The 14,176-nt window shown below is 31.3% G+C and overlaps 1 protein-coding gene across 2 annotated transcripts; it reads right to left on the reverse strand.

Annotated features, from left to right (window-relative positions):
• Nucleotides 1–661: 661 nt before the first annotated feature.
• On the reverse strand, nt 662–2,226 carry LOC108913653. Of its 2 annotated transcripts, none has more exons than XM_018719234.1 (2): nt 2,074–2,226; nt 662–1,801 (listed from the first exon to the last, which is right to left on the reverse strand). In XM_018719234.1, exon 2 carries the CDS (start codon nt 1,578–1,580, stop codon nt 1,059–1,061), a length of 522 nt encoding a protein of 173 aa, XP_018574750.1. In that variant the 5' UTR covers nt 1,581–1,801; nt 2,074–2,226; the 3' UTR covers nt 662–1,058. Both variants share the same exon structure in this region, with proteins under 2 accessions (XP_018574750.1, XP_018574751.1).
• Between the last annotated feature and the right edge of the window lie 11,950 nt (nt 2,227–14,176).

Genomic DNA, 14,176 nt, shown 5'->3' on the forward strand with positions numbered 1-14,176 from the left:
AAATATGGTATTTTTAATAAACATTGCAATTTGTATAATAAAATTTGGTTTAATAGTAAAATTAAAATACCAATTATTATTTTTTTAATTTGAAAAAAATTGAATAAAAAATCTCACTCTAGAACCTGTCTCATAAATTCGCATATTGAAAAACAGTTTTTTGGGAATTTTTGTTTTTCAAAAAGCACTTTTTTGGTTTACAGATCAAAAAATGCCTCAAAAAACTAAAAATGTATAATTATTTACAGGGCTTTCATTAATGTCCGAGACCCACGTGACCGCGACGATAGGCAACCAACATTACATTTCCCAATACAAATTGGTATTTCATAAAAATTAAAACACTGAATCAGTCTATAGCACCAGTGGTGTAGATATTTTATTTTTATCAAAGGAAAAGGTAATTTAACCCTTTCGCTGCGCAATACGTCTGAACGTAGCTACCGCGCCCTGCGCGAAAGTTTACCGCGTGCGAATATATACGTCTGGAGCAGTTAGACCACTTATAGTTTTACATTATGTTGTGTTAAATTACGATTTACGATAAATTTTACGATTTTATTTTGAATAAAACACAGCATATATACTAAATAGAAACTGAAAGAAACATGAACAATCTTGGTATTATTACCAGTACCTTTTCCATAAAAATATTTGTCACAATCTGTATAAGCTCGCCCGCAAAAATTTGCCTTACCAATTAAAACAATTTACAATTGATTGTTGAACATTTAATATTTATTAATAATTTTATTTATTACATATTGCATACATCTTGCCATAAAATTTTTATGTTCCAGGTAAAAAATTAGTCATGTTTACACTTGTTCAAATTTAAACTAGAAGTTTTAACAGGTAGAGAATATAAATAAGTCACAATAGTTTTGTTTATCTTAGGATAGGTTTGGAACGTTTGATGTCGATACAAAACAGAAAATAATTTTACCACTCACCAAAACACTTCTACTTTTTCCGATGCTGCGTTTTGTTAACAAAGTTAACATTCTCAACGCACAATTAAAAAGTGTTTTGGTGAGTGGTATTTTGGTTAGTTTTTATTATAAAAAGTGTTCAAAATGTCCTCCTTCATTTTCTAGATATAAATTTATCCTCCATTTCATGCATTCGAAAACACGTTCCAATTCATTTGGCGTAATGGATTCGATTTCATGGTGAATTGTTACTTCTAGGTCTTCAAGTGTGTGAACTCGCTGCTTGAAAATATTATTTTTTATACGTCCAAAGAGATAATAATCTAAAGGTGTAAGATCAGAGGTTCGACTAGGCCACAATCCCCTACTAATAATTCGATCCCCATAAAATTCTTCCAAATATCTAACCGTTTCTGCTGCGGTGTGTGCTGGTGCCCCATCTTGTTGAAAATATCCAAACCGTAATTTGTCATCATGCATTTGCTCTAAAGCTTGTCGTAAAATCCCCCTATACCTTTCACCATTTATCACTTCTCGAAAGAAAATTGGTCCTATTATCCGCCTCCTTGAAACGGCTACCCATATACCAATTTTTTGAGGATGTAGCGAAGTTTCAATAAACTCATGTGGGTTTTCTGTAGCCCACATTCTGTGATTTTGGCTGTTAATGTAACCTGATAGATGGACCCGTGCCTCGTCAGAAAAAACGTCAAATTCAATAAATCGTTGTTCAGATTTTCATTGAACCATTCACAATAACGTATTCGTTGGTAGTAGTCTGGTGGATGCAACTGCTGAACAATAGAGACTGTATGGGTGCATGTGCAAATCCTTCTTTAAGGCCTTGTGACACGTTCCCACCAAGAACCCTATCGACAAACAAATATTCAGAAATGTACATACGTTATCTTTAAACAATATAACATTTTTATTTTTTTACAACATATAACAGTCTCAAATTTGTGCTGCTTCATTTTGTCTACATGATTCTGCTCTGCAGTTAACACTGCAGACTCACATTCTCACAACGTCTTACGAGAATTTCAGATTAATACACAGAAATTAAATTTAAGGCTTTTAAGTTAATTATAAATGTAGTTTCAAGTATTTAATGTGTGTAACATAAAAACTACCTGCATACCTGCTTGGGCAGACAACTGGGGGATAGATTTTTTAGGGCTCTGCTCCATACGTTGTCGAATATCGTCATCTGCATTTTAAGTTAAAACTGTTGGCCTGCCTGTTGATTTCCCCTTACAAATACAATGTTTTTCATCATATCTCTTGACAAGTATTGATTTGTGCTTCCCAAAAACGTCAAAATCAACGTCTACATCAGGGAAAGCTTCAGTGAATTGATCAATACAGGATTGTAATGAATATGACCAAATTCCATCTGGATTTCGCGTGGCACTCCGAAAATCTGCCTTTAAAATATAGGCATCTTGCTCAGGTGTAAAAGGCATTTTTAAACACTTGAAGTCTAAAAATATGAAACAGATATAAGTAAACATAACCTTGAAATACATTATTTACTTACGTAAAAAACACAAACAAATTCTGTACTTCTGAAAAGAACTGTTGTCAGTAAAGTAAATAAACGTAAAAATGTTGGTACATCAGAAAAACAATCAAGGGAAAGCGTATTGGCATAAGAAAGTAATGACGTAAACTATCGGCCGCGGTACCGTGGACGCCTCTGGACTGACAGCTGGTTTTGGGTCCCTAAACTTGAAATTTTTCGTAATAGCCAACTTAAGAAAATCAAATTTATTGATAGTGACAACCAATTTGGTCACGTGGGTCTCGGACATTAATGAAAACCCTGTATGTATATACAGTATTATTTTTTTAAAACCTGACATGGGCCAACTTTTTTATTTGAAGTGATAAACTAGTACTTTCAAATGCAAAGTTGCAAACTTGATTAAGAAAAATTTACAAATAATTTTTTCTGGTGTTGCCAGATTTCTGCAGTAGCTATTAAAACAATATTTTTTAAATGGCAACATCGTATTTTATTAACATAATTTGATAACCTTCAAATTCTAAATAGACAATGTTATGTCACATTTCTTTATTGGAGTAGCCGTTTTAGAACAATCAGCAAAAGCAACGGAAGTAATCTATAGTCGGCAGGAACTAAAAGAAGCTAACATAGCAATTGTAGGTCTTGGAAATTAAACAAAAATTGTGTCGTTTTAAAGGAGCTACCATTATTGTACTGTCATTGTGTTATTTGACAGCTGGTGTATTTGAATGTGTATAAAAAATAATGGTTTAATTCAGTTCCTAAGATGAATTAGTTATTTAATCCACAAGAGAAAGTTGAATTAATTTTTCTTCATGTTATTGGCTTAAGTTTACGCAATGCGCTGAATTCAACGCAAGACATCCCGATAAGCCTCTTCTAAACAAAAGGCTCAAAACCATCTTAGCAACTGAATTAAAACGTTATTTTACGCACCTGTAATAAGCACCTGTCAAATAAAGAAAATTGAATGTTATCAAAAGTAATTGTAATTCCTTGCCTGAAGAATTGAACAATAGTTGCGAAATAAATAAATATTTTCTGTCTGTGTTCGATAACACTCCTGTAAATGATATAATGCTCAAATCATATTCTAATAACAAATTCAAAAATAACTTGACTTTCTCTCTTTGCCCCGGGGATCCCGAAGATGTTTTAAAAATAATAAATGATATTAAATCAAATGCAGCTGGCATTGATGGTATTTCTTTGTATATGATTAAATGGTGCCTTCCAGTTATATACGTCTACATCACTCATTTGGTCAACTGTTGTATGGAAATTGGCTATTTTCCGTCAGCATGGAAAGAGTCACTGATATGCCCCATTCCTAAAATCACTAATCCGGCTACTTATAAAGACCTCCGTCCCATCTCTCTTTTACCTATTTTTAGTAAAATTCTAGAAAAAGTTGTTTATTTGCAGCTTGAAAAATATTTGGCAACCAACGATCTCCTTCCTGACCATCAGTTTGGATTTCGATCTGGCCATAGTACTTGTGCGGCTTTGTTAAATGTTTCTGATAATATTGTTCGTGCTACAGACATACATAGAGCAGCTACGTTAATACTTCTGGACTATTCAAAAGCCTTCGATTAAGTTAATCATCCTTTATTGATATCGAAGTTAACACGTTGACTGCGAGATAATCTCAACGTATTTTGTCCGTGACTGCGATACATATCTTCGGGGATATGTAACAAAACTTCTTTTGTGTGCGGTACATATCCCTGGGGATATGTAATTTTTTTTTCATTTGACCCTATAAAATTAAAAATAACACAATTATTGATATAAACTTGCATGTATCTGTAACTGTATATCCTAGGATACTAACGTTTTCATTCACAAAGAATTTTGAAAAGAAAATAATATAAAAATCATTATTTCTAAAAAGTACAGATTCTGCAACTTCCACAAGATACAGTAAAAATGTGATTATTGAGATTCACATATTTTTTATAATGAGTACATACCCCCCAAGGTATGTACCGCAGTCAACGTGTTAAGTTATTATGGTCTTGATAAAACTTCTTTACAATTTTTCAAACACTAAGTAATCGTGTACAACGAGCGAAAACTAATAGTGGGACATCTAATGGTAGACAGGAGTTCCTCAAGGGACGATATTGGGACCCCTTCTGTTCATTATTTATACTATGGATTTAAAATATCACATCAATTTTTGTACAATTCAATGTTATGCTGATGATACCCAAATGTTATATAATTTTGACCCTTTACATGTAGAATAAGCAAATGAGCAAATAAACTCAGACCTTAAGTCACTCATTGAGTATAGTAAAAATCATAATTTGAAACTGAATGCTGAAAAATCATCGGCATTATTATACTGTTCTCGTAGTTTTTATGACTACCTTATTTCCAACTTATGTATAAAATTAAACGGTTCCGATCTCACCTTTTCACAAGAAGCTAAAAATTTGGGTATAATTTTCGACAATAAGTTGAAATTCAATAGTCATGTTAATTCACTTTTGAAAAAATCTTATGTTCGTCTGAAAGTTCTTTTTGCAAATAGCTGTGATGTAATTTCGAGGTTCGGTCGCAGACGTCGAACTAGTACAGTCACAGTCCGGGTTCACTCGGTGGAAAAGTGTTTTCCATGGTTCGGGAATATTACAAGACTTGGTATAAATAAAACTTTTGTTTTCCAAAATAAATCGCAGTCTGTAAACACATATAACATTAACAATAATGCCCCACCCATATAACTAACAGAAACATCGGGATACCTATTGTCACGAAGGCAATATGTATGTCCTGACGGTGACGACGCCGAGTGTCGCGGAAAGACCTGCTAAACACCCGGAGTTGGCCACGAGGTAGACGTCAGGTACCGCGGAAAGACCTGCTAAGTACCTGGAGTCGGAGTCCAGGTGTGTACCTTACCTTGAGCGCCGCGGAAGAGACCTGCTAAACGCTCTGGTTAGGACACCCATAGGAGGGTTGAGTGCTGTGGAAAGACCTACTAAGCACTGGCTGGTGTTGCTTTTATACAGAACGGCTGGTAGTACCGTGTGCAACTTCAGCCGTTGAAACAGCGACTTCGTGGACCGTGTGCAAAATCGCGGTGCGCCAAACAATTATAATACATCGGGAGCAAAATAAAATAAGTTCATTACTGAAAATATAAATAAAATCTGGAAATCCCAAAAATAAAAAAAGGTTCATTACATAGCAGTATTATAAACTTTAAAGTTAGGAAAAAATTATGTGAAACTATGATACTACCTATTTTTTACTACTGTTTAATAATGTACTATCCTTTTTTAGATTATTATAATAAAATGTGAATTCAAAAAGTGCAAAACACTTGCTGCCGGTTTATATTTAAATTGCGTAAGTTCGATCATGTGACACATAAAATCAGAGAACTTAAATGGCTAAAATTTGATGAATGCTGGAAGCTGGAACTTCTGACTTTCACACACAAGTTACTCGCAACCTACTCACCAATTTATCTAAAAACAAACTTATTACCCGAAACACAGAATATTCTAACTACACAGAAGCGATATAAACGACGGCTCCTTTGATGTTGGCGTGGTGAAAATATTCGACCTTGAACGGTGGTGAACATGTTACACTGAGAGAAAGGTTATCAGAGATATACTGAAAAAACTGTTTATAAAATTTACTTTGAGATATTAAGCCTTTAAATTTTTATATGAATGAATAATATAATCCATAATTCCAGTACAATTTTCAATAGCTTGTGTCATAAAACAATCAGTTGGACATAAATTATATTACATTGGTTGTCGATGTAAGGCATGATTTTATGCTTAATTAAAAAAAAGCTAATTTGATTTACACATGATACACGTCTGTTACTACTATAATTAAAAATTTTGTGTAGATGGAATATAGTTATAAATAAATCCAAATACCACAAAAAAAAATTATTTTTTAATATTAAATACACAATATTATTTACTATTCATAAGTAATGGCCCATAGAGAAATACTAAATTCTTTACTTCAAAATATTACGATTGGAGCCAACATTTCTTAATAAAATGTTGATAATAAAAAAGATACAGGGTGTCGAAGATAAAAATTTAATTTTGGTAATAATTATGTTATTGATAAGAATGTAAAAATTTTAGGGTAAATGTTTTTGGTACGAAAGATCATTTGTTATTTATTTTGAGTATTTTCTAGAGGGCACCACATAAGCCATGTATGTGACGTAAATGTGAGCGTAACTTTTTTACGAGTAACGTAAAGCTTTTAAGTAACGAGCTTTTATTATTAAAAAATCTTAAAAGTAAAGAATCCAGTATTTCTCTATGGGCCATTACTTACGGACCATTTGTAACATTTTATACAAAGATAACAAATAAAGTTTTCCGAAGTCCACCTTTGAACAAATATTTTTGTTCAAAATGTAGCTCGCAAAGTCGATAATTATGTGTCTCTGGATTTTTCTCGAGAAGATCCTCTCTATTGCACGCTCTCAACCATGCTGAAGCTTTAAAAGAAAATTGTTTAGTTTATTTCATTCAATACTGTTTAGGTAGGTATATAATGTACATAAATTTAGATTTTTATTAATTATCAAAATATATACTTAATAATTCTAGTATACATTCAATATATTTCAAATTTTGTAATACATAGCTAATTACACTACCTGCTCGAGTCTTCGGGAATGGAAAGAAGCTTAGTCCTCTACCTGTTTTGGATGGGCACCCTCGACAAATACAATAATAACCCCCTCGACGATACATCACAAATATTATAACTGTTTAAATGGTTACTAATACTAATCACTCACACTAAGTCTAGAATAAATAAATACTAATAATAAATATACAAAAGTGAGGTTGGATTGAATTATCGATTGCCTAAATAAGCTTGGTTACTTGACGGAAAAACAACATGTTTCCATGGCGATTTTAGCACATGCGCACTGGAAGTCGACTTACGCGGGAAACCACTTTGTCGCTTCTGTGTAGTTAGGATCTTCTGTGCCCGAAATAATATTCAAGAAGTTAATGTACAGAGCGCTCTCAGTCTTACCACGCCACGACATCTTATAGCTGGATTTCAAAAGTCTTTTTCTTACAACGCCGTCTATAGTTATAATTCTTTAGACAGGTCTTTTAAAAAAAAAAAAAGAAATCCCTTGTTAGTGGAGTGCCTGGCTCACTGGCACATGCACATTTTCTTTTTGCACTTTCTTTTGCAAATTGATTTGTACAATTAACTTAATTTATTTTTTAATAATTAACTTAATTTGTTTTGTTAACAGTTTACTTTGTTTGTTTGTCCTTTTAAATATATATTGTTATACTTCTTCTTCTGGATTTTAAAATACATGATTGTTCCTTTTTGTATGTAATACTTACCAAATTTCTCATTTGTGTCTCTAGGTTTAAGTGGAAGAGTAGCCATGAGGGTATAACTTCGCCTTTTGTACGAAATTTCTTTTTTATGTACAATAAAGACGATTTTATTTATTTATTTATTTATTTAAATAATACAATGGCAGCACAATAATGATGGCTCCTTTCAATCAACACAATTTTTGTTTAATTTCCATGATATACCTACTATTGCTGTTACAGATTATTTTCGTTGTTTTTGCTGATTGTTTCAAAACGGCTACTCCAATAAAGAAATGTGACATTACATTTTCTATTCAGAATTTGAAGGTTTGTCAAATTATGTTAACAAAAATACGGTGTTGCCATTCAAAAAAATATCGTTATAGTAGCTACTGCAGAAATCTGGCAACACGGAAAGAATTATTTGTAAATTTTTCTTAGTCAAGTTATTTCCTACAACTTTGCATTTAGAAGTACTAGTCTATCACTTAAATAAAAAAGTTGACCTGTCAGGTTTTAAAAAAATAGCACTGTATATTTTTTTTTATAAAATTGCATCTCAAAAGGAAGGGGGGACCGCCTAGCCGGCTGTCTTGGCCGGCGGATTTCGATCTGCCGAGTCAAGCATCACGGACGTGGGCTGGAATTTGGATGGGGAAAATTAGTTTATATGAAAGACAACCCAACTTGAAAAATCACATAATTTTCACTGATGAAGCAACTTTTTGCTTAAACGGAACCGTGAACAGGCAAAATACTAGGTTTTGGAGACTAGAAAATCCGCATTTGATGCATTAAAAATTTACACAACGGCAATAGTAGGAAATCGCATATTGCGACCTATTTTTTTGAGGGCAATTTGACAGGCAACATTTATTTGGATTTCTTTGCGTTTTCAGCTGATTCCAGCCCTGAAATTAATTTTTTCTAACCCTAATGTGCACGATATGCCTGCTGGTGATATTTGGTTTCAACAAGATAGTGCCCCTCCACATTTTCGCCTCGATGTAAGAAATTGCCGTAATTAAGTTTTCCCAAATGGCAGAAGAGGACCACTAGAATGGCCACCACGCTCCCCTGACTTAACCCCATTCGATTTTTTTGTGGGGTTATCTAAAAAGCAAAGTGTATGTGTACAGACCATACACTATCAAAGGATTGAAAAATCGTATCAGAAAGGAAGTTCGAAACATAACACCAAATGTTATTCAAAATGTAATTGATAACTTTGAACACCGAATTGGGCTTTGTGCAATGGTTAATGGGGACCACTTTCAACATTTGCTGTAATAAAATAAAAAGTAGTACTATATTATTATTTTCATTTAATATCTCCATTTTTGAAAACTATGACAAAAAAGTATGTATAACCTTATACAGGGTGGTCCCGAGGTAATGGGCTAAAATTCATGGGTACATTCTCGAAGCAAAAATATTGCGATTTAGACGAACTTACCTTAGTCCAAAAGTTGATAGTTAAAGAGATACAGGGTGTTAAATGTAAAATATTATTTTAGTTTATTTCCATTTCTTTCTTAATAAATGCAAATATCTACACAAAATTTTGGGCTTTGGGGTTCTTTGGATAGAGGAATTGAAATTTGGTCACATTTTGGTTATAGTTCATAGAGGGCGTCAGCTTCCGTAGATTGAAGGTGTTGGAAACGACATAACTTTTTGGTACTTAAAGGTACTTTGGTATCAAATTCTAAGCCTAAGGCAGGCTCGGGGACGTGGCTGTCACAGCCTACCAAGAGACTTGGGTCGCCCAACATTTGCCGCACGCGTGTGGTCCCCGATAAATGGTAACGAGAGCAGAGCAAGAAATCTCTGTAACTCAAGACCATGCTATCATACATAAACTGTACGAGACTTTGCCACCAAGCCATCCGTGTAGTAAATAAGATGGTTTGAAGAAAAGTACTCGAGTAATGAAGGAGGGTGTACAAGGGGCCTAGTAAGGCCTAAGTGCCGTGGTGGATGACAATTCCACCACCCCTCCAACATACATACATACATACATACATACATACATACATACATACATACATACATCTCAAAAGGAACAAAAACAAAAATTATAATACCTATGGTTTTCACCAAGTTACAGATGGTTGAAAATTTTTTACCAAATGTTCAACTGCTCATAACTTCTTGAGGGGATGAAATTAAAATTTAAAAAATTCATGAAAGCTATTCCAAATAGGTACTAAATAATACCAAAGAATCGTGAAAATTAAAAATGGTCCGGTCACGACCTCAGTGATTTGGCATGGATTGCGCTATATTTTTTCTATTTTCTCAACTAAAATTTTCAAATAAACTTAGCATCATTTTTCTATAACTAAAATGATTTTCAAAATGGCTGTGACAGATTTTAAAAATACCAAGACATTTTTCATTAAAAATTGAAAACTTTATGAAAAAATGCTAATCGTTTTTATTAAGGATGGAAACTGATGCATTTCTGGTTGCCTAAATTATACCGAAAAATGGTAGAAAACAGCCCTTTTTTTATTCCAATATATCTTTTTAAAGCAATGGAAGAAAGTAGTAAAATTTTATATCACATTTGGCAAAGTATAAATGAAGACAGTAAAGCAAAAATTAATTGGGATAGGTAAATAATTCATGAGAAATTAATTTCTAAATATGAAGGTTTTTTGGACTTTTACAAAGAAACGATTATTTCTTCATAGTATTATAGAATTATGCAATTTTTTATATAGTTGTCTTTAAATAAATAAACTGATTAGACTTTATTTCATAGTTTGTTCATCACTTTATTATTTAAAAAGTTATATTGGAATAAAATTATTAAAAAATATTCATTCATGAATAGCATTATCTCCGACTTTTAATTCGCTTGATTTGTAATAGATGTCGCACTAGTAAAAATTTATTTATGAATGGACTCGGGTTATTTTTAACGAACAGCTGTTGTATGTGGTTAATTTGGTATAACCTGATTCTGAATTGGTAGTCATGGTTTCTGTTAATTGATACGTAAATATTTAAAGAATGTCATGATCATTTTAGATATATTTTTGTATAAAAGTATATAAGTAACAGTGCAAGTCCATACTATTATATAATTTTAGAAAATATGAAATATAAACAATTTTTAGTTTATTTAAAACCATAATTTATAATTAATATACCTATATTAGTATCTACGGTTAGTGGATAAGAGGGAAAACATTTTTATTTTCTATTCTACTAGAAAAAGTAATTCGTGACAAAAAATATTTTGCTTTTTAATTGAATATGTTTGTCATGAAAAACTGTAATTTATATATATACAGGGTGATCAGAAATTTAACAAAATTAATAACGTTGAAGAATAAACTGCTTTTGTTTTTGATAATATAAAAAAATGTTAATAAGAAAAGTTGTTCATAACGGAAAGTTATGTTATAATTACGATTTGTGAATAAAGCGGCTTACTTTGGTATAAACAGAAATGGAAAATATTATATTTTTAATAATTAATATTAAGTAATTCTTGATAAAAAAAATTCGCATATTAATATAAATAGAATTTTAATTGTGAATATACATAATAATGAGAAAATATAAAAAATATGTACGATATACTTATTTTGTCCAAAAAATGTGTAAAGAATTATGTACAAAAGGACGATTTGAGACTAAATTTTTTTTATGAGAAATAGGTATTCAGTTCACTTCACTTGAAAAAATAGTTGTAGGTACTTTAATACCTCCAATATAAACAGAAATTCTGTGGAACAGTGTAGTTTAATAAATATGTAAATAAATGAAAGTAATAAAGAAATAAATAGAATAGGTACAGTAGAACAGGAAAAAATTTAAAAAATCATAAAATAAAATTATTTCTTTTTATTAATTTGAGCTTCTATAATATATTCTGGATCCATACATCTTTTTCCCTGTGGAATATTTTTGTATATTATTTCTGGTAGTATACAATTTTTATAAAATTGTTCCAAATTTGTTGCCATTGATTTTTTCCATAATTCTTCATCTTTCTTAATTTGTTCTACATAGAGCGGGTTGTTTTCACCACTATAGGTATATTACGAAATAACATATAGACTTCTTCCGGTTATATTTAACTGTCTCTGTATCTGAAAGTAAGAAAAGAATTTTACCAGATAATATTTGTTATAAACATAGATAATTATACATTTTTACCTATTATGCTTTTGATTTACCATAATGATATATCTAGTCATATATAGGGTGCCACAATAGTGCGATAAAGTTTAGTATAACTGCCTGTAGTAGTGATACGAAAAAAGTTACTTGCTCGGATTCACATTTTATTATTATTTCCATTATTCATTATTTTCAGACCGAATTAAACGTTCAGAAAATCTTGTTTTTGGCCTGAAGATTTTGCCCTATACAACTATAACTGAAAATAATTATAAACTTTGTCACACTATTGGAACAGCCTGTATGTGCATTGCAACGACAATATGTCATATTTATATTACGGCTAAGTAAGCGGAAAGTCCATTGTCGCATATGTAATTTTTATTTTCAAATAATCAAATACAATATACCTACATATTTATTTTTAATATCTATTATTTACTTGAATTTAGTACTAAGTACAACTATGCCTAGCAAATTGTAATACTTACTCTGTTAATGTTTTTTCCTTCATATAAAAAATAGTAAACTCCACAAATAAAATATTTCGCAGCCACAACGCAACAATAAAAGATAACAGCTCAAAGATCCATACAAGAAATAATTACATTCGCACCTACTCTGGTCCGAATCCATATAAGTACTAAAATGTAGAAAATAATATGAAATAAAACTTTTAGTTGGCTGCAAATATTATAAATTTGTACAACCACTTGCCATCCTCCTTTTTTGTAAATATGTACATAATAATATGTAGAAGATAGAAAATAGAAATATTTTCAGAACAAAAAACCGGCGGCCGCAAATTGGAGTTTTTATTATTTTATTACCCTTCTCTTTTCATATGCAATTATGAGATAGCAAGAGAGTGGGATGGACGTATAGGCCGGACAACTCATTATCGTGCACGTGTGCGTGCACCTGGCATTTTCTCGTTTTTTTTAGGTGTGTTTTGCCGGAATTTGAATGAATGAAATAATCGTACTATTTTTACTATAAACGTATTTCCTGTAGCAACATCTATATGAATATTGTAGTACTTTGTTAGATGAAACGGGACTTCAATTTCCGTTCTTAAATTAATTAAAACTATTGCCTACATCTTTGTCACTGATTGATTAAGATATTAGAATTATCATGTATATGGTGGATATGGTGTGTACCAATTTTAATTTGATTATCTCCATTGTTTTGGAAAACATAAAAAATTATAAATGTTTTTGGTTACAAGACGATTAGTTCGCTATGTTCGTGATGATAGGAGAGAGTAGAGTGAACATGCGCACTCATTTTTTGATTTGCATATTCCATAGATTCATGTTTCATGGTTAAAATTTAATATAATTTCAAACATTTTTAGGTGTATTAGTAAAAGTTAATTGTTCAAAATGTAAATTCTGTCTGCAATTGATAAATTATGAAATATTGTAAATCAACAAAGAAATATATATTTCCTCCATTTCCATAGTAAATGTGTTAGAAATTATTCTTGGCTATATTTTTTATAATGTAGACCACATCTAAACCTCTTAGTTTTTTCATCCATTCAATATTCAGTACTAAACAAACTACATGATAACATGTAGGTATTTTTGCATATTTTAAATATCGTCTTTATCTGGACAACTTTAAAAAAATCTTTTTCTGTACAGAACCTGTGTTTATTGTGTTCCAATTAAATCCTCTACACTGGCATGTTAAATTTAAATATATCTACACTTTTTAAAATGTATAGACTTACTTTGCTTAGATACGGTTTACGTTATAATCTTACATATTAGGAAGTAGGTATGTGTCTTGTTTGTGCTAATATTTAGAGAAAAACAGCAGAACAGGGTGTGAATGGATGTTAAAAATGGATTGTCCACAAACATATGTGCATGCCATAAAGTAAGTTACATACAGAAAGTGTAGTTTCAGAAGAGAATTTAATAAATGTTCATTCCTATTTCCTTTTATTCCAAGCTGTTTCAAATTTGACATGTTACACAAAATAGCACAAATAGATTAGGGTTTATAATTTATGAAACACATCTGCCAAAATTTATATTGAGGAAAGAATCTACTATAATTTATTTGACTTGTTCAACATCTATATTTAGTTGCCAAGAAATTTATTCTTTTTTCCCCTTTTTCCTATAGGAAAATTTAAACTATCAACTTTTTTTTATTTATAAAAAAAACTAAAAATAAAAAAACCAACATTTTTTCTTAGG

The sequence above is a fragment of the Anoplophora glabripennis genome, unplaced genomic scaffold (assembly GCF_000390285.2).
Source record: "Anoplophora glabripennis isolate ALB-LARVAE unplaced genomic scaffold, Agla_2.0 scaffold947, whole genome shotgun sequence".
Lineage (NCBI taxonomy): Eukaryota > Metazoa > Arthropoda > Insecta > Coleoptera > Cerambycidae > Anoplophora > Anoplophora glabripennis.